A 22,158-nucleotide genomic window follows, 5' to 3' on the forward strand; every position below is an offset into this window, starting at 1 on the left:
ATCGACTTGAAGGCAGTCCACTGTTTAGATAGGCTTTTAAAGACTGGCCTACGTTATTGGGAGTGGGGGAAGAGTTTTTAATGATAGTTTACTACTGCTATTTCAACTATTTTTAATCTCTTGTCTGCTGCTCCGCTTTAAGAAACTGTAGATTTTGATTTCCATTATGTGCCTTTTCTTTGCTAATCTCCATGAACAAGTATAAGGAAAGTATAAATAAGCATAATAAGTATAAATTCATCTTCCTTCCCAGGTGGAAGGGATACCTATTTAGCGACTTAATTCCCTAGAAATAAAGGTATTTGTGTTTATGTGCATGCCCTCGTTCCTTTTTGAAATAAAAAAGGGCATCGACATAGAAAGCTGTCTTACCCTTTAGCTCAGTTTTGTCTACACTGACTGGCGGGGCTAGTCTACGGATGGCCTCCAGATGTTCTTGAACTCCACTCCCATCAGCCCCCGCCAGCACGGGCAATTAGGGGATGATGGGACTTGTAGTCCACAACAAACGGAGGGCACCAGGTTGGCTGCTCTAGGGTTTCTGACAAGGGTCTTTTCCCAACCCAACCTGGGAATGCCACGGGTTAAACCTGGGACCTTCTGCCTGCGGAAAAGCACGTGCTGTACCACTCAACAGCCGGCAACTCCCACCCAACCTGTCCACGCGGACCGGCGAAGAACCTCAGCGAGGTGCGGCCGCATTTTTGAGGAGGAGCCCCTAAAACAGCCAATGGGTTGGAGGGGGGAGGAGAAGGCGTTCAAAAAAACACAAAAGGTACCTTTCTCCACTCCTCAAGGATAAGAAAGGGTTAGTGAGCAGCCACGCCTTTTTGGTAGGCGGAGAACGAATCGGAGGCGAGAGGGGCGTGGCCGGGGTGGAATGTTGTGAAGATGGGATTGGAACGCTGTGTGTAAGTACCAGACGCTGGTTGGCAGGAGATGAGATGGGCAGATAGATAGATAGATGGATAAGGAATTCAGCGATTTAAGCTGAGCAGAGCTGCAGGGTGGAGGAAAGGAGCTGTGAGTGCAATTTATAGTTTAATGACTGTAGCAAGAGAGCTGCTAACGCGGGCTGCTGGGTGGAATAGGAGGGCAATTAGGTGTGCAGAGGTGGCCACCGCGGTGCTTAGCGCAGTAGAGTTTGCCCCGCAATATTTCTTCCGAGTAACTCTCCCGGTGCCGGTCCTGAGGTCTGCGCGCCTCAGAGTGGACGGATCGTGTCCCACAGGGCAAGAGCAGACGAGGGGCCAGTTTTTTTTTAACATCCGGCCGATGGAGAAAGTGACAGATTGATTAAACAAAAACAAAACAACCGCGAAGGACAGAAATAACTTAAATCGACGGGAGAGGAAGGAGGGAGCCAATATAAACGAAAGGAGAGTAATAGAGCCAAAACGTAACTTAGTCTTAAAGGACCTCCCAAAGGCTTCGGCAGAGAGGCTGAGAATGTAAGCCCGTTGGTAACACTGTCCTGAGCAAGCTAAAAAAAAAAAAAGTGGGATCGACGAACACCGTTGAGGGAAAAAAGGCACACGGCGCTCTCTCTTCTGCACCAGAGACGCGTCTTGGTTGACGAGGAGGCACCTGTACGACAGGGCACCAGGAGTCCCAAGGAGGCAGAGAGAGGCGCGGGACCCCCGGGCTCTGTGGGTCTTCTTGTGTATCCCCCCGCCCTGGGGTTTGTTCAATGGCAGAAAGAGCTGTGGCCTGCCCATGTGATTCTTTAAAGGCAAAGGCTCGGATTCAAACCTGGCAGGTCTGGGGGATAGGCCGATCCCCCAGCAACAGCATCAAGTACCTAGACAGCTATAGGACAGGGTGAGCTCCCAAGAGGGGCGTGGAGCAGACAGCCAGAGACGGGGCTGTGCCCAGCTTAATCTGATAGCAGGACTTGTGGGAAACAACATCAAAACTGTGTCCGCAAGCTGGGCGAGAGAGTTGATAAGAAATGAAAAAGGGTTCTTGTTTTTTTAAATCTAAAGTGGAGGGAAGGCAAGTCGGGCAGGCTCCATGAGGATTTAAAACACCACCACAAGACTCGCACCAGGAAGTGGCAGGGGGCGAAATAATACTAATAGTCATCACAGCTCAGGGTGGCTGACTGGCTGAAATACAGACGTGGCATTGTGGGGGAAGCAGGCACTGGGTGTGCTTTGCCAGCCTCAAAGGGTACGGAGATAAGGTAGGCTGCATATAGCTGCAGGAGCAAGTGAGGAGAACTTTGCGCTCCAAATTGCAGCGGCCAAAAAAGGAGGAAGCTGAACTTCAAAAAGAGAAGCAGCCAGCAGTCAAACCGGAGTGTGTGTGTGAGAGAGAAGGAGAGAAAGAGAGAAGATGGGAAAAGGATTCACAAGCCTAATAAGGGCTTCCAGGGCCCTCCACCAGATGTCTTCTGCAGAATGATTGACACGCCTCTCCAGTTGTGTGATTTGGGCTCCTGCTGATCTACCCTGGGTTTAATTCCCTCTTTTGAGCCCGCCTGAATTATTTTACCTTCCTGGATCAACCTACTCACCAACCTGGCCTCCTTTTTTCAAAAAAGGGGTTGAGGGTTCTGTATGAACCTATGCAGGCCAGGAAAAAATACATTTTCATGACTTTCTTTGCCACGTGGCTTCTGCTTTTCTTATTTGGAGGAGACCAAATAAGGCGCCTCGTGTTCCTCTCTGGCAAGAAAACTGGAGGACTGAAGAGCTGGCCCCGCTGGGCGGATGACTTTCTCCTGGAGAGCTTTGCAGATCCTGAAGAGCTCCAGAGCGATGACGGGGACCACCACGCTGAGCTGTCCCCCAAAGCCCGGAGAGAGATGAGGAGAAGTATCTACAAGAACAGCAGATGCCGCATGGAAACGTGCTTTGACTTTTCCAAGTGTAGGCAACACGGGTTCAAAGTCTTCGTCTACCCCTTGGAAAGAGGGGACCCTGTCTCAGAAAGTTACCTCAAAATCATCACATCAATTGAAGAGTCTCGCTATTATACCTCCAATCCTGAAGAAGCCTGTCTCTTTGTCCTAAACATTGATACTCTGGACAGAGACCACCTCTCCGTACAGTATGTCCACAACATCAATGAAAAAATCCAAGATTTCCCTCTGTGGAACGATGGCCGCAACCACCTCATATTTAACCTTTATTCTGGCACTTGGCCCAATTACACTGAAGATCTGGGATTTGACATTGGTCAGGCTATCCTGGCCAAGGCGAGCTTTTACGTAGAGAATTTCCGGCCCGGATTTGACATCTCCATCCCTTTGTTTTCCAAAGACCATCCCCAAAGAGGTGGGGAGAGAGGCTGGCTGCGCAAGACCACTGTCCCTCCTAAGAAAAAGTACCTCTTGGTTTTTAAAGGGAAAAGGTATCTGACCGGTATTGGCTCTGACACCAGGAACGCTCTCCACCATATCCACAATGGCAAAGATATCATTTCACTGACCACATGTAAACACGGCAAAGACTGGGAGAAGCACAAGGACAAACGGTGTGACAAGGATAATGCGGACTACAACAAGTAAGTGAGATGCCCATTCTGTGTGTCTCCATCCTCCACACTATCAATTTAAAGCACATTTAATGGATGTTATTTCCCCCAAAGAATTCTGGGAACTATAGTTTGCTAAGAGGTCTTCTTCCCCTTTCAACAAGCCTTTTAAGTAGAGACCTTATCCCAGTCTGTGTCTGTGTTGGAATTGCTTTTTAAGATGTTTTAAAATATATTTTTCTTTTATTAAAAATATGTTTTATTTTAATCTGTTTTTAAAGGTGTCTTGTTTTAATATGTTTGAAAGTCTTCTGTTTTTAAGAGTGTTTTTGCCTGCTGCTGTGGGCTCCTTCTGAAAGGAAGGGTAGGATATAAGTTTAATAAATAAATAAATAATAAATAACAAGCAGCACCCTTAACAAATTACTGTTTCCAGGATTCTTTGGGGGAAATAACATCCTGTAAATGTGCTGTAAAATCATTGTATGGATAAAAAACAATCTCTCTGGAAAGGGTCATACTACGAGGGAAGGTTAGATGTTAGACCAAGTGGCAGATTTTGGGTACTGTTAATGGCAGAAGAATGGGATGAAATATGTGCATATGACCCACGAGTTATGATCCATTGGGAAATTCTGCAGAAGTCTTGTTGAAATAAAACAGTGGCTGGGCAAGAGCATGTATTCCTTTCAATGAAGCTTTCACAAAACTGTTTCCCAATGAGCCGTGCCCCATTTTAATAAGCATGTGTGGGGTGCAATTTTTATTTTCTGCCTCAAGCACCAAAATGTTTTGCATGAGTCCTGTAATTTGCCTCTTAAGATGCTTAAGCGGAGATCCTTGTGAAGTGAGGCAAACAGAGGAACTGGCAATTTTTTTAAAAAATGCAAGGATGATGGAATTTCCAGTATTAAAAAGCTACGATATATCAAAAGCCTTGTTAGCTAGATTTGTAGTGTGACCCTGGAGTAGGAATGTGTCACCATAACCTTGGGTGAATATTGTCAGGTTTGCTTGCTGAAACTTCTAGGGCTTAGATTGAGCTATTGTCCATTAAGGTTTGTCCCTGAAACCTTTTTCACTGCCAGGGCTCAGCTCTGGAATGTATGAAATGATAAGAAAGAAGAGAGTGCCTCTAAACATGTGCAGAGTGTTTCCTTCTCAATATTGAGTCTCTGCAGCCAGTTCCCTTTTTGGGGGGGATTAGAGGTAGAGTCATTGGAGATGGAAGGTTGTGTGTACATTTCTTCATCTTAGAAGGCAAACATCTATAGTCTGTAATATTTTGCATATTTTCCTGGGCATAAGCAGTTGGCATGGGCTTCTACAGTGTCTTGGCCTGTAGGAGAGCTGAGATGACCAAACAAACATTGGCCTTTCCTTTCCATTCTTTCCTTTCTGAACAGTTAAGTTGAAGAACTGTTCTATGTGACTTGCAAAGTTTGCTGAGAGATTTCTAATAATAATTGACCCGAATAAAAGTATAATGTTACATGTATGGTTCTTTATGTTCAGCACTGAGGCAGCAGTTATTCTATTACTTTAAACAAATTGCATATTTTGGTTTTAAGCAAATCAGTATAATTTGCATATCATTTTCAGAGAGGCACAGGGTTGTAAGCACTAGATATGTTGGACACTTCATCTGTGTGACATGAGACTGATCCTTATTCTGGAATGATTCATCCACTTGAGTCCCCTCATCAAAAATCTTTTATCGAGGATCTGAAATGCATAATAAATTTGGGCTTCTCTTCACCTGTCATCATGCTTCTGAGACTTTAGCTCTTATTGCCATCATTATTTTCACATTTATTCAGCCAATGAATGCTAAGATTCATGCTTTTAACTTAAAGCAGTTTAAAATCTTGTCCTCTGACTCGCAGTATCACTGTGGTCCAGATAATGTTAAGTCTGCTCCTATGCATGCTTACCCAGACGTAAACCCCACAGAGTTCACAGGAAAACAAGAAGCTGCCTTACACTGAGCCAGAGTACATCTAGCTCAGTATTGTCTACACTGACTGGCAGCAGCACTCCAGGGTTTCAGGCGGGGAACATTCCTAGGCCTTCCTTTGAGATGCTGCGGGTGATTGATCCTAGAACCTTCTGCATGCAAAGCAGATGTTGTACCACTGAGCTATGGCCCTTTCTCAAAGAGGGAACTTGCCGCCAAATAAGCGTGCCTAGGTCTGCTGCACTACAGATTTCAGTGTAAAAGAGCTAAGTAAGGAGACAGGTGAGAAGCGAGTTATAAAGGGCTTTAGAGTGTTTGAGGCTGTACTGGCTGAAGCCGACGAGAGCTGTAGTTCAAAGCATTTGGAGGGCACCAGGTTATGAAGGCTGCTGCTGTAATGCAATGCATGCTTGAGCAGGGAGCAAGTCCTATTGAGCTTGGTGGAAGTTACTTTTGAGCAAGCATGCATGGCATCAGGGTGTACCTTTGGCTGGATTGTGCCCAAAGTGCCTGGTCGGGTCATAGGTAATATTAATAGTATTAACCATTCATGGGTGAATTACAAAATGCTCAGTAATTCAGAAGGTGTACAAGACTACAGCTATTCTCAAAAATATGTCTTCTCACTAACATCTAGTCCTGGGACGTCTCTGATGGTAGGGCTGTAGCCTAGTGGTGAAGCACTTGTTTTCCATGCAGCAGGTCCCAGATTTAGTCCCTGGCATCTCAAGGGAATGTTCACCTGAAATCCTGAAGAGCTGCTTCCAGTCAGTGTAGACAGTACTGAGCTAGATGGACCAATGGTCTGACTCGATATAAGGCAGCTTCCTATGTTCCTAACTGCTGACATGACTGGAAGATCCTGTGGGTTGTTTTCAGCATCATATAAGTGGGCTTCCATTCACGCAACAAAGTTCCTCCTCTTCCTGTGCCCCCCTCCAATTCTGCTCCAGAAGGTTTGGAGCAAATCTGCACTGGAGGGTCCACCAACCCTCCAGAGCACATATGGAAGGGGTGCAGGGGGAGATGAGAACAAGGGGAAGTTCCGTCGTGCAGCCAGAAGTCCGTTCTGTTTGTACAAAGATGCTTTTGGATATGTTTTAGTTTACATATCATAAATAATTTTAATCATATGCAGTGGCTTACAAACATCAGGCTTCTAACTCTGATGGTTATGTTCTGCCTCTGCTGTTGGAAGCCGTGTGATTCTGAATACCAGTTGCTGGAAACCTCAGGGAGAGTGTTCTTGCGCTCAAGTCCTGCTTGCAGGCTTCCCATAGACATCTGGTTGGCTATTGTGAGAACAGGATGCTGGTCTAGATCGGCCACTGGCCTGATCCAGCAGTGTCTTCTGATATCTTTCTTTTCTATACTATATTTTTGTAAGCATCATACTGCAGTTTGCAGTGCCACAGCCAGGTGGCGCTGTGAACTATAGCGTGACAACCTGGGCCAGCCTTTCCCAACCAGTGTGCCTCCAGATTTTGTTGGACCACAATTCCCATCTTTCCTGACCATTGGCAATGCTGACTGAGGCTGATGGGAGTTGTGGTCCAACAACATCTGGAGGCACACTGGTTGGGAAAAGCTGGCCTGGGCAGTGGTGAATGGGAGAGTGAGTGAGCTGGAAACACCTGCTGCTGGCCTGGGCAACAAGGCCTCATCAAACCAGGTGGCTTGGCAACCCATGTGGGGTGGGTGGGAAGCTTGGAGATCTGTTTGGAAGGGGAGGAGTGTTGAGACCCATTTGGGGTGACCTGTTTAGGGTGTGTGTGTGAGCTTGGAGACCCATTTGGGAGGAGGGGGGAGGAACTTGCACACCCATTTGGCATGTAGGGGAAGAGCTTGCAGACACATTTGGCATGTAGGGGGAGGAGCTTGCAGACACATTTGGGATATGAGGGAAAGAGGTTACAGACCGTGAGCGGAGACCTCTGCAGACCTATTTGGGGTATAAGAGGTGGAGCTTAGAGACTGTTTGGGTGAGGGAAGAGAAGATAAAGCTCCAGCATGTGCCAGCACCTGGACACAGTGGCATTATTGTGAGGAGGGGGGTTGGTGAAAGGAGTGGTGTGTCTGGGGGGTGTTTGGGAGGTGCCTGTGTGTGTGTGTATGTGTGTCTGGGGGTGCTGTGAGGTGGGGTTGGTGCACAAAACATGCAGGGGCAAAGCCCGTAGTGCTCTCATATTATTAGGCCCAATTCAAGATGTTAGTATTAACATATAAACCCCTAAACATGATTTTATTTGCGCTTGGGTCCATTGTGGCCTACTCTGGCTTTTATACTGTGTTTATGTATATGGATATTGTTCATGTATTTTGCTTTGTAAATTAATTTGATATGTTTTTTATTGTACCTTGTGTATTCTATTATAAACCGCTTTGAGATCTGTCAGATAGTAAGCGGTCTATAAATGGAAATATAAATAAACAAACAAACAAACAAACAACTTGGGACCCAAGTACACAAAAGAACACCTTCCCCAGTATCAACCATCTACATTGACTGCCAGTGAGCTACCAGGCCCAATTCAATATGTTTGTATTAGCATATCGCTCCCTAAACAACTTGGGACCCAAGTATCTAAAAGAACACCTTCCCCAGTACCAACCATCTCAGGCACCATGATTGACAAGGGTGCCTGTTGGTGGTGCCACCGCTGGTAGGGTTGCCAGATCGGAACCATCCAAAAACCTGAGAAAACGGGGGTGGGCCCTAGTAATGTCACGGGGTGGGCCCTAGTGACATCATGGGGTGGGCTCTGGTGATGTCATGGGGCGGGCTCTAGTGACATCATGGGGTGGGCCCTAGTGATGTCATGGGTGGGCCCTAATTATGTCATTAAGCATGATACATTAAGTATCAACCACAGTTGCTTGGAGCATACAATTAAAAAAAAAATTCTCTGATTGGAAATTAAAATAGAAATCTTACCTAAAAGAGGGTGTTCCCAAGTCCAGCTGAAGTGACAAGGTCATTCCTTCTCACAAGCTTAGGGAGCATGGATGCAAAATGGAAATGGACTGCCTTCGTCGGTCCCGAATAGGGTTTTCATGGTAAGCGGTATTCAGAGGTGGTTTACTATTGCCTTCCTCTGAGGCTGAGAGGCAGTGACTGGTCCAAGGTCACCCAGTCAGCTTCATGGCTGTCTGAGGATTCAAACCCTGGTCTGCCAAGTCATAGTTCAACACTTTTAGGGAACATTTAATCTAGCTTACTTGCTTCTGGCAAGAAGGGTTTACGTGCCCTCAGGCCAGGCCATTATAGGAAGAAAGGAGCTTAGTGTTGCAGAGATGTTAGATGGGAGCACAGATGGATGCTGTAGTTTGTCATGGGTGGCGGGAACTCTAACTGCAAGGGGGAAACTACACTTCCAAGGATTCTTTGGGGGAAGTCATGCACTTTAAATGTGAGTTGGATGTGCATTATTTCTTGCTGTGAGCTGCTTTAGTTTCCTCTAGAAGCTAACAAGTAGGGCCCCAATACCAAAACAAAAAAATAAAAATTAACACATGGAAGGAATACACCAGGCATAGGGAACCATAGGACTTCCAGTTATGCCTCTGGTCCTGGGGAGTTGCAATTCAGAGCCATCCAGAAGGCCTAAAAAAAAAAACAACAAGCAAAGCCCCCGCCCCTTTTTTTTTTAATGAAATAAAAGAACATAAGGTTGCCAGTGGTAAACTTACCAGAGCCAAACCCACAACATTTTAAAGGAATTTATACACCTACACACCTGATCATGTGTAAACAATTAAATAGCTGAAGTTAGTTCAAAGCTTGTAACTAAGCTACAATCCAATACACACTTACCTGGGAGTAAGTACCATTGAACCCAATGGAGCTTACTTCTGAGTAGACATATATTGGTTTGTAGTAAGAAGTGGGGAATGATTATATTGGATGGCAGTGGTGAAAACAACCCTTAATCCTCTGCTGAATTTTCCTCTGAGTAGCTGCTTTTTGTGTTTATTTATTTAAGGCATTTATACCCCACCCTTTAGCCAAAAGGGCTGGGAGACTGTTACTTGCGTCTGCTGTATAATGGCCAAGGGTGTTGCTAGCAGCAATGCAGTGGCAAATTCAGGAGTGCAGGGTCCCTTCATGAAAGTCACAGCCACACCCCTCCCACCTTTCCCTCTTCTGCTGCTGGGTTGAGAATGAGATCCTTGCTAATGCATTCTTCCACAACAGAGGTCCCTAGGAGCCTATAGGCATGAAAGGGGAGTGTATTAGCTACTGAGAAGAGTCTGCTCAGTGACTTACCTCCTTTTACTCTGATTGGCTCCAATCAGCAGGAAAGGACAAGGATGCAAGTTAGAAGACTCTCTAAGTGGCTAACACACTCCCCTGTCATGTTGATTGGCTCACAGAATGCTGGAAACACAGGGATTCTGCTGAGACCCTGCTCCCAAAAAAGTAAGGCATCTAAGACTCCCCGAGACCCTGGACAACTACACCCTTGTTGCTAAGTTCTTGAAAAACTCTGGGCAACAATCTGCATAAATGTATACAGTGCTTCTGGGCAAATTAAAATAGTGTGTGTACACACAATATATTTAAAGCATGTTTCTCCTTCCTCAAAGAATCCTGGGAACTGTTGTTTGTTAAGGGTGCTTGAAATTTTAGCTGTGAGGGGTAAACTACATTTCCACAATTCTTTGTGGGAAGCCGCACACTTTAAATGTACGGTGTGTATGCAGCCTGGGATCTCACTGGCACTGTAGTTTGCTGCCCTATGAGCAAAATAAAAATAAACATGTGTTTTTAAAAAGTGGGGAGTAGCAGATCTGGGTCTAGCAGAAAAGACCCAGGGCTCAACCTCCCCTGATAATGCCCCTAGCGATTGCAGATTATTATAAATAATAATTAATGCAGTTTATAGCAAGCAAAAAAGACGGGTCTCTGCCCTGAGATGTTTAGAACAGAAAAATAAGATGAAGTCTTTCTTCTGGTTGACCCAATTCATTTTAGAGGAAAAGACTCTAAAGCCGATCCCAAGCCTAGTTACTCCAAAGCAATCCTCACGAAATTCAGTGGGCTTTCTCCCACCCAAGCGTGTTTAGGATTGCAGTCTTCATCCTGGAGGAAGAACATGCTTTCTTGGAAGTAACTATCATAGGAGGTTCCCAAAGGGGGCACAAGGCTGCAGCAAGTTTTTCTGAGTAAATGAACACTTGCAGAGAGAGAAAGAAAGAAAGAAAGAAAGAAAGAAAGAAAGAAAGAAAGAAAGAAAGAAAGAGAAAGAAAGAAAGAAAGAAAGAAAGGGTGGAGAGCAATTTCTGGTTTCCCCAGCCCATGTATCTCCACCCCGAGCAGAGAGTGAGTCTGCTACAGGCTGCTGGTGCTTGGGAGAAAAAGGCTCCCAAGCATGCAAGAGAAGAGGTGAGGGAGCCCTGGGATCAGTGAGGGAAAGAAGCGGAAGGGGGGATAGAGAAGGGGGAGGGAGAGAAATACCAATGTTTCTCACGCAAAATAAAAATAAATAACTAAACAGACAAAGAAATCAAAGGGGGAGGGGAGAAAGGGGAGGGAAGTCAAGGACAGGGAGAGAGGATGCCTCTAAATGCATCCTTTCCCAACTAGTGGGCCACCAGGTGTTGCTGGACCACAACTCCCATCAGCCTCAGCCAGCATTGCCAATGGTCAGGAAAGATGGGAATTGTGGGCCAACAACATCTGGTGGCCCACTAGTTGGGAAAGGCTGTCTTATCCTCTTTAACAAACTACAGTTCCCACGATTCTTTGAGGGAAGCCATGACAGTAGAAATTGGTATAACACTCGTTTAAATATATAGTGCAGATGGGGCCATGGAGAATCCTGGGGACTTTAGATTGTTAGGGTAGAGTGGTATCATCAGGTTTTTAATACTTGTAGTGTGGATGGGGCCCTGCATTGAATTAAACTTCTCAGGTGTTTTAGGGCTAGAGTTGTGAACTGTTCCCTGAATTTTGCAAATAAATAATTCACCACTGTGAGGGCAAACAGAACATGTGGATTCATTACCTGCAGATGTGTCAAGCCTCATTTTATTGGTCCTGCATTCCTGAATTTTCCACTTTCAAATATTTGCAGGCATTAAATGTTATACCTCCAAATAAATGTTTGTGCATGCCAAATATTTCCTGTGAATGCAGCAGAATGAAAAATGTGCCTGTCGGATTGTACGGGAAACACTTTGTCTGGGCCTCTGTCAGATGTCTCGGGCGCTCTGTTGCCACATCATGACAGAGCAAGAGAGTCAGATTAGGCTATAAGGGCGCAGGACTGCTGAGCAAATGAAGGCAAAGACGTTGGCAGGAAATGGATGGTGTAGGACATACACACTCACCAGGCACCACTCTGGTCCCAGCTGTACTGTATATTTAAAACAGTATCATACCACTTTAAATAGTCGTGGCTTCCCCCAAAGGATCCAGAGGAGGGTAGTTTGTGAAGGGTGCTAAGAGTTGTTAGGAGACCACTATTCCTCTCACAGAGCTACAATTCTCAGAATAGTTTAATAATCTATCCCTCTTCCCAGGGTACTCTTGGAATTGTAGCTTTGTGAGGGGAATATGGATCTCCTGACAATTCTTAGCATCCTTCACAAACTACAGTTTGCAGAATTTTTGAGGGAAGCCATGACTGTTTAAAGTTATAAAATACTACTTTAAATGTATGGTGCAGAGGGGAACTCTGACTGTTGGTGAAGTATTACATTCCTTCTCCCCACCCTACCATGCCCATCATGTCATGTGTGAGGTGAGTGCTCCACACAGAAGCTTTCATGCATGCTTTACACCCCCTCTCTGCAAAAGGGAGAGGTGTACCAGAATGGATGAACCAGGCCAGCGTGTTCAGCAGAATCTGCAGCAACTGTTGGGCCAGCCCTACCATTGGCCAGAGTGTGGTGTGGAACAAGTAGCCTTGGAGCCATTTGATAATGGTTAGTATTATTAGGAGATGTTGGCAGGTTAAATGATGGAAGATGGGGAAAAGAGGGGATTATGCCATTATCAGGTAAAGGAGGTTATCAGCAAGTTGCAGCTGGGAGTGTCTCGAGAGGATCCTTTGAAAGGGGAAAGCATCACTGCATGTTAGGCATCCCTAAAGAGGCAAGGAGCTGAATTACCAGATACAGGATATAATTAAGAAGCTGGGGGAGGTGGTGCCTCAAGAGAATTTTCTGATAAGAGAATGGAACATATCGCAATCGGCCCATCAAAGAGTCTTGTGCCACTTAAGACAATTCACAGGTGTATTGTCATAAAATGATTTGCAGACTAGAGCTGGCTTTATCAGATGGATGGAGTTCTGTCCACTGTTGGAGAAGTGGGCGATAGTCCACAAAAGTCACAATAAACCTGCATGTCTTTCAGGACCCATGAGACATTCTTTGCTGTGTTTGCTGTAATATAAATGCTGCCTTGGAGTTTCTCACAACTGCTAGGTTCCCGAAAGGACTTTTGGATAACCTTTCTGTACTGCTTCTTAGGAAGGGTGCACAGACTAAAGCAGCCTTCCCCAACCCGGTACCCTCCAGATGTTGTCGGTCTCTGACTCCTATCAGCCCCAGCCAGAATGACCAATTGTCAAAGATGACCAGGTTGGGGGAGGCTGGCAAATATGCCTCAATTTGGAGGCTGTATTCCTGTCCTCCTGCCCCAAAGCTGGGAATGAGTCCCAATGAACACAGGGGGGGCCCTTGGAGGGCCAAAGGTTCCTCACACCTGGACTAGGGGTTGTTGCCAATGTTCTTCGGACTCAAGAGCAGTCCCATTGACATAACTAGCTTAGATCCAGTTAATGTCAGTGGATCTATTCAGAGTAGATCTTAGTTGGATACAGCTGGGGATGGGATCCGTTGGCTGGTGCCAGTTCAAAAGCATTCAGTCTACCTAACAGGACAGTATCGATTTGAGTTTATTCTTTGTCCACTACCCACTGCTTTTACTGATCCATTTTCCCCCTCACAAAAACGTGATATTAATATTGATAATTTCAAAAGGAAATATCAATAAAATTATTGTTCTTTATATTGATATTTTAGAGAGCCAGTGTGGCATAGTGGTTAGAGTGTTGGACTACGACCTGGGAGACCAGGGTTTGAATCCCCACACAGCCATGAAGCTCAATGGATGACCTTGGGCCAGTCACTGCCTCTCAGCCTCAGAGGAAGGCAATGGTAAACCACCTCTGAATACCCTTACCATGAAAACCCTATTCATAGGGTCGCCATAAGTCAGGATCAACTTGAAAGCAGTCCATTTCTATTTTCATATTGATATTTTAGAGGTGGATTTTTTTGGAAAAAAATCTGTTTTCTAAAGTAGCTGTGGAAATTTCAACATAAAAATCCAATCCGCATTTATAGAGAAAAAGCAAATTTATGGAAAATTCAGTACCAAATCTGAATTGGGTGGAATTCTAGCACAGCCCTAATTAAACTGGAATAGGATTTGAACTATAAATGGTTTGCTTTTTGGAAACCGCTTTATTCTAGCCTGCCAGGTGCAATCCAGTTCCTTTTGCTTTCTGCTTCTTTATCCATCTCTGTTGCTGCCTTTCCTCACAGAGAAGCTTCAATCAGTTAATTGCAAAGCAAGCTTTACTTCCCAGGTCTCCTGTGAACTGTGAAACCAGCCAGATGAGATAATGTATCTGTCAGAACAGGGGAGAGAGGCTGATTCATCTTACATGTTGTGCGCGTGTGTGTGAGGGAGAGATCCCATTTGCTTGTTGTTTCTGGTGTCTGGACCTGCAGTGCAATGTCAGGAGCAAGCAGCAGGGCTGAATGTGAGGTTATAAGGTCCTGTGGGTTCTTAGCAACCAAAAGCAAGGGCATTTGTGGCAACAGTGTTTGGCTGGAAGGAACTAAACAGTCTGGGAATATGATCATGTGTGTTGCGAGAAAGCTGCAATCGAGGGTCATTGCATATGGGAATCTGGGTTGGTGAGAGGGGAAGCACACCATCCAGCATTTGCCAAATAGTGGAGTGTAGACCTGTTTCATGTTGCCAGATGGCCAGAAGAACCAGCCTGTATATTTAGCAGCAGCTTTAGTTAAAACAAATCAGGATCAAACAGTGGTTTGATATCCTGGGGTGGTATTCAGTGCCTGTCTTACTCAGAGCACACCCATTGAAGTTAATGGATGTGGCTAACTTAGGTTAATTGGTTCTACTCTAGGAATGGGGGAGAAATTTGATTCAGTTCACATTTAAAGCTGAATTTATCAAATCCACACTTTTCAAAACAATATGAGAACCGAAACACAAGCCATCCTTTGAAATTAGCACTAATCCAAATTTTGCCATGCAGTTCTCCAACCAAGCAATGTTTACAAAAGTGCACATAGTAGAGGGAAGTGTGCACAAAATGAATATATTGGTGAAAATAACATACAAAAATGCATTTGGATAAATTGCTTGCAAAAATGTGGACATTAGTCAGAACTGCATACAAATATGTATTTATTATTTGCAATAAAATGCTGAAGAAGTTTCATGAGGATTTTTTTTAAAAAAACAGATTGCTGCAGAAATGTGGAGAACCAAATTTATTATCAGAAAAATAAGAAACTGAAAGAACTGAAGTTGACAGATCATTCCCTCTCTGCTCTGAGTAGGATTTACTTGAATGCAACCCCTGGTTTGTTAATTTGCAACAAATGCAGAATGTAGCAGCCATGGTGTGACTGGAGTATATAACTCATATTCTAACCCTGGTGTGGGGAAGCTGTGGCCCTCCAGATGTTGCTGAACTACTACTCCCATCAGACCCAGCAATGATGGCCAATGGCCAGGGATGATGGGAGTTGTTGTCCAGCAATATCTGGAGGGACAAAGGGTCCCTGCACCTGCTCTAACAGCTGCACTGGTTGTCAGTTATCTTCCGGGCCCAATTTAAAGTGCATATATTGACATTTAAAACCTAAATGGCGTTTAAAACCTAAATGGCCTGGGGATCAAATATCTGAGAGAACATCTACCGTATCAACTTGCCCATGTATTGAGATCAGTGGAAGAGGCTCTCCTGGTGGTTCCTGCATTAAATGAGGTACAGTAGGGCCCCGCTTTACAGCGATTCGCTTTACAGCGATTCGCTACTACAGTGGTCTCAATTAGACGCAATTAGACTAAAGCCCCACTCATACGGCGCTTGTTCCACTTTTACAGCGGTTTTCGGGCATCACGCACCATTCTTTTCAGCGGGGGTCCGGAACGTAACCCGCCGTATGAGTGGGGCCCTACTGTATGTAGCACAGGCGCCTTCTTGGCAGCAGTTCCGCATCTGTGGAATAACCTGAGGTGTGTCTTGCCCCAACTTTGTATGCTTTCAGGTGCCAGGCAAAACTGCACCTTTTTCACCAGGCTTTTGGTGGCTGATGGGTTAATTCATTTTTCTTGTGTTTTTGATTATTATGCTATTTATTTAACTTATGATAATTAATTTAATGTTTATTATGTGTTCTGTTGTGTTTCTATATTACCTTATTTTTTTGCAAACTGTCCTGTGGCCCTTTTTGGTGAAAGGAGGTATAGATATGTCTAAATAAATAATAAATACATCCCCTTTGGCTAGAACAAACAGTTCCCTGAGTTTATATGCATTAAAGCTTGCATTCTTTTATTGTGGATGAAGGAGAGGGGAGCAGCATGCATCCCTGAGGCTCACTGTGGTCTTATTCCCAATTACTTTGATTGAGGCCATACAGAGAATTGAGGGTTGGAGCATTTGGAAACAGAAGGTTCCAGACTGGACCATTGCTTCTAAGTTAAAACAGTTAGGGAAGGGATTTATTTTAATAAATTTTAATTTAATTTTAATTAATTTTAATTCAAGGTGCTGGTTTTGACCTATAAAGCCTTACACGGTGTGGGACCACAATACCTTGTGGAACGCCTCTCCCACTATGAACCTACCCGTTCACTTCGTTCAATATCCAAGGCCCTCCTCCGGGTACCAACTCATCAGGATGCCCGGAGGATTGTTATTAGATCTAGGGCCTTTTCTGTAGTGGCCCCCGAACTGTGGAACAGCCTACCTGTGGAGATACGCCTGGCGCCTTCGGTACTTTCTTTTAGGCGGCAGGTTAAGACCTGGCTATACTCCCAGGCATTTTAATGTTCAATGTGTTTCATTTAATTTTTTTTTTTCGTTTAACTTGTTGCTGATTTTATTGTAATTTTATTGTAATATTGTATTTTAATCTTGTTTTGTTCACCGCCCAGAGAGCTATTCGCTATGGGCGGTTTAAAAATGAAATAAATAAATAAAATAAAATAAATTTTAGGAGGTGATGAAGGTATTTGCAAAATGATGCATGGTGTAGATTAGGGGTGGGAACCTGCTATGGCCTTCTTGACCATTGGCCATGCTGATGAGGGCCTGGAGTTGATGAGATATAGAGCTCAGCAGCGGAGGGCCATAGGTTCACCACTCTTTACTTTGGATCCATCCCTAAATCTGTATTGAGGAAAACACATGGAAACAAAATGTTTATTTTTTGATGGCGCACAACGTTAGAAAGGGGAGTCTTGCAAAGGTGAGGAAAGCTCTGGTGGGGCTCTGGTAGGCCTCAGAGTTCAAAGAAGATGTCATGTGACCAGCTGTTGCGCCCCTCCACAGAGGGTGACATTGAATACAAATAGGATACCAGGCCCTGGTGTTCCAGTAAGCTGTGGAAAGCGATACAAAATGCTTTTGGCTAGAGCTGGACAGATCTGTTAATTTCTGTTTCTCGTTTTTCCAATCTTAAATGTAGTCTGCCACATGTTTGCTTCAATTTGTAGTTAATTTATTTTTAAGGCCCTCATTAAGTGGGCATTTCTCCCAATACACCATTTTTGTGTGTGCATTTTTTGCCTAATATACACATTTATGCAAGCCATTTCTCCTAATAGAATGCATTTTGTATGCTAGTATCACTATATGCATTTTTATATACACATTTCCTCCAATAGATGCATTTTGTACACCTTTTTCAGGGTTGGAAAACTGCATTGCATTGAGGGATGCAAATGAGATAGCCAGTTTGGGTCATGCTTTAATGCAAACCTATCTCCTCCATCCTTACTCTTGGGCCACATCTTCACTATACATTTAAAGCACCATTATATCACTTCAACAGGCATGGCTTCTCCCAAAGGCTCATGGGAACTGTAGTTTGTTGAGGGTGCTGAGAGTGGTTACCCTCACAGAGCTACATTTTCCAGAGTTCCCTTGGAAGAGGGACTGATTGTTAAACCACTCTGAGAATTGTAGCTCTGTGAGAAGAACAGGAGTTGATCATTAAACTACTCTGGGAATTGTAGGTCTTGAGAGGAATAGGGGTCTCCTAACAACACTCACCACCCTTCACAAACTACAGTTCCCAGGATTCTTTGGGGGGAAGCCATGACTCTTGAAGGGGTTTCATAGTGCTTTAAATGTATAGTACAGGTGTGGATTTGGATGAGGGACTGATTGATAAACCACTCTGAGAATTGTAGCTCTGTGAGGAGAACAGGAGTTGATTATTTAATTACTCCGGGAATTGTAGCTCTTGAGGGGAACAGAGGTCTCTTACCAACTCTCAGCACCCTTCACAAACTACTGTTCCCAGGGTTCTTTGGGGGAAGCCAGGACTGTTGAAGGGGTTCATAGTGCCTTCAATGTATAGTGCAGATGTGGATTTGGCCTCAGACTTGCCAACACCCAAGTGGCTGAGTCTCCTAGAGAGACAGGGTCTGGGGATTGCCCTTCACCCTCCTGTCCTCTTGGCAGGCTATGTGTATTCTTCAGAGGATGCTAGCACCATCTCCCTGTAACTGTTTCAGGCTTCTTCTCGTACTCCCAGGAATTAATTAACGACAAGTCTGAAGTGAAGAGGTTTTTTTTATTTCCTCCACATGACGGAGGCAGCGGCAGAAGCGGTGCAGAGACGCTTGCCACCTCATGCATTATTAAATGGGCCCTCGCCCCATCGCCGAGCCTCTCGCTCCATAATTGTTCTGTGAATTCAATAGAAACCATTGCATTTGTTTGTTTGTTGTTCTTTAAATAGGCATTCTCCATGCTGGGTTTCCCCTCCTCCTGTTTTGACACTCAGCTTTCCACTCTTCCTCCTCCCTGCTCCTCCCGGAAACCCCACTTTCTCATTCCACGCAGAGATATTTTCCTCAGTAAAAGAGTTTGTGTAGCAGGAGGGAACTGGTGTTTGTGCGAGTTATGAGGTGTCATTATGGGTCAGCTCCAGCTGGAATTGTTTTAGTTGGCAGATTAATCAGCGAGGGGCCAATTTTAATTGAGGGGGGCCTTTAATGGAGGGGATACTTACAGAAGTCAAATGCCCCATCTGTAAAACATATAGTGCAGATGTGGCCTAATCCATTGAAATCAGTGGGGCTTTTATGGGGCCTTTAAAAAACTCATATGCTAGAGCACCAGAGTTGGACAATAGTTTTTAAGACTGCAGCAGTCCTATACACCAGCAGCGGGCCACATTACACCTGTCAGGGACCATATTTTAATAGTGGACAGGCTTGTCCACACACAATCACACATACTTAACTAATATGTGTACACACACGCACACGCCTTCCGATAGAAACAGAGGCATATATTTAATTCTGTCACTCAAAATATTCACTTTCCATTTTCTTCATAGGCTTTTTTAAACATTTTTTTTTAAAAGAACAGCTCTCCCAGTACAGTTTATTATTGATTGATTTATAAAATATCAGGGCGTTGTGTAACTAGCAACATTTAAAACAATACCACAATAACACATTTATCTGTCCTGACAGCACAAAAGGCAGTAAGAACGAAGGAATCCCAGCAAAAGAATGCAAATATAGTCAAGGCATAAAGTGTGCACATAAATGCATATATTAGTAAAGAAACGTACAAAAATGCATTATATTATGGGAAATTTAATTCCAAAGTATGTATATTAGGCAAAATTGCATACAAAAATTTGTATATTAGGAGAAATTCACACTGCAATGCTGATGAATTTTCTTGAGGACTTTTTCTATAGATATAAAAATGTAAACTCTCATGATGTCACAGCGTGATGGCAGGGGTGGAGTGAGCCAGTGAGCTTACAGGATGCCAGGCAATAGGCTGCGCCTAGCAGTGAGCAAGCCGGCCAGTTTGACTACCCATGCGATGGGGAAGGGAGGAGCTTTGGTGACCCATGCAGGAGAAGGGAAAGTCTTGGTGTCATGCGCAGGCATGGGGTTGGTGAGCAAAGCAAGCAGGGCAGAGCCCCAGTATTTTTTAAAAACCCACAAACTGATGTGGAAATGTGGAGAACTGAACACTGGACAAATGAGAAATGGCGAGAACCTGAAATTGACTGTTCTGCCCATCCCTATCTCTGGGGCAGGAGAGAAGAAGTCTTTGCCCCCTTCTGTGTGAGTTTTTGAAGAGTGCTATCATATCCCTTTCAATCCTCTTCTTGCTAAGTATACCCAGTTTCTTCAGTCTTTCCTCATAGGAATTGTTAGATGCTGCCACAGAACATTCATACAGCAGCTCCATCTGCCACCCTTGGCCAAGGGGAAGGACAGCGTGTGAGCCTGAGGCTTCCTGTGGCTTGTCCCTGCCCTTGCATGCTGTGTGAAACAATGTTTTTGTGTGACTTACTAAAGCTGCCATTGAAGCCACCATTCTGAGAAATCTGGAGGAGTCTTTTCTCTGTCTCCAAAACATAGTTTGGTCCTATGGATGTGCTAGAATTCTGTCCAATTTGGATTTGGTTAATTAATTTTCCATTAATTCACTTATTCTCTAGCATTGCTGTTTGGATTTTTATGTAGTGATTTTTTGCAGCTATTTTCAAAAACAGATTTCTTTTTAAAAACTCCGCCTCTAAAATAGAATTTTATCAATATTTCCTTTCATTTAGTGATATTTCCTTTAAAATTACCAATATTTCCTTTAAAATATTGATATTAATATCAATATTTTTGTGAGGAGAAAAAAACCAGGTTGGTAAAAGCAACAACTAGAGCACAGAGCACGATTTAAATCAATACTGGCCTGTTGGGTTGACGGAATGACTTTGAACTGGCACTGGCCAAAAGATCCCATCCCTGTTTGGTCCTAGAGCTATTCTTAAGGTTTATTCTTCTTTAAATTTTTATTTAATGCATTTCCCGTCTGGAGCCTAGAGTTGTAAAATGGGAGAAATCCCTAGATTAAAAGCAGGGCAAGACAGTGTCTGCATAGTGTTCTCAGGATGCCCAGAAAATAGATGTGCTCGTTAATGAAAACATCTGCATCCCGATTCATATCTCAGTACATTAGGCCGAAGCGCGCCTGGCAGTGCATTTTTCATATCTGTATATTTTTGTATACAGAAGGCCCAAGAGGAGGTGGAGGCGCATCATTGCAAAGAGGAGATGAACAATTGTCTTGCCAAGAGCTGAGACACTCAGTGATGCTGCAATATAAACAGAGATGCTGTTTGTTAATACACCACATAAGTCATCAAACAGCTGCCAGATCAACAGCATCAACATGAGCAATGCCCTTTTCTTTGCTGGTGAGGTTTGCCAAGCATTATGTGGTCAATAATTCTCATTTTATAACTGTCCATTTATCACATATCTATCCTTGTGTGTGCACCAGCCGATGTACTTAGTGCTAAGCTTGCACCTAGGGATGGAAGGATCTTTCAGTTTCAGTTCTCTCACTTTCTCATTTTTCCAACCTTAAATTCAGTTCTCCCCATTTGTGCTGCAACTTTTCATCCTCATGAAAATTATTTGGCATTTTAATGAGATTTCTTCTAATAAACATTTTTTTCTGCAGTTTTGACTAATGTATGCATTTTGCAAGCAATTTCCCCTAATATAAAGCATTTTTTATGTTATTTTCACTAATGCTATGTATTAGTGAAATATTTCACTAATATGCACATTGTCTCCTAATATATTTTTGTAAACATTGGTTAGTTGGAGAACTGCACTGCAAAATTTGGATGTGCAATTTTTGCAGGATGGCTGTGTTTCAGTTCTCATATTGTTTCAGAAAGTGTGAATTTGATAAATTCAGCTTTAAATGCAAACGGAGTCAAATTTCCCCCATCTCTACTTGAACCAAATGTTCTCAGACTGGATATTCACTTTCAATAGACATATTCAGAGAAGCCAAAGCAATTATCTGCTACCATCCCATGCTCATTTGCTTTATAGTTTGGTGCTGTTTAGCACTTTTTTCTTTCTTTAGCTGCTGCTTCTTGGCAGTCTTTTTCACTTCCGTCCTTGCTGTCCTTGCCCTTATTTGCCCTCACTGCTCTTCAGTCTCTTTGATAGTGGCAGCCTTTGGGATTTTTCCATATGGGCATAAAGTGATGAGACTATGTCAGGGGGTGCATCATGACAGCACTGGCTGTGGACATCCATGTGGTTTTGTCAATCAAATTGAAGAACAAATGAGACAAAGGACAGTGAGGGCAAAGAAGAAGGAAAATGGCACTAAAGGGCAACAGAAGAGGGTTGACGAAAGGATGCAGAACAGCACCGAAAAATATGTTAATTATGCTGGTAATATAATCTAATTAAAACAATATAAGCGTGCATTATTGATATATCTTCAGATGGTTACAGGCTCTTAAGTAGTGGTGTCAAACTGAAGTGGGTGGGAGACCCAAGTCCCCACCTAGAAGGTACGCAAGAAAGAGATAATTTTGCACTGAAAAGCATAGTGCTTCTGATAGGGAGAATGGCCTGTAGCGAGACCAGC

At 43.9% G+C, this 22,158-nt stretch overlaps 1 protein-coding gene across 2 annotated transcripts in view; it reads left to right on the forward strand.

The window, feature by feature from the left end:
* The first annotated feature begins 817 nt into the window (after positions 1 to 817).
* The window catches only part of EXTL1 (exostosin like glycosyltransferase 1), a 90,283-nt gene continuing 68,942 nt past the window's right edge, over positions 818 to 22,158 (forward strand). Inside the window, exon 1 of one of the 2 annotated variants that reach the window (XM_061597149.1) lies at positions 818 to 911. In XM_061597149.1, coding sequence (XP_061453133.1) covers positions 892 to 911 — 20 coding nt within the window. In that variant the 5' untranslated portion in view covers positions 818 to 891. The other variant, XM_061597148.1, reaches the window with a different exon arrangement.

This window comes from Rhineura floridana, chromosome 15 (assembly GCF_030035675.1).
Source record: "Rhineura floridana isolate rRhiFlo1 chromosome 15, rRhiFlo1.hap2, whole genome shotgun sequence".
NCBI lineage: Eukaryota > Metazoa > Chordata > Lepidosauria > Squamata > Rhineuridae > Rhineura > Rhineura floridana.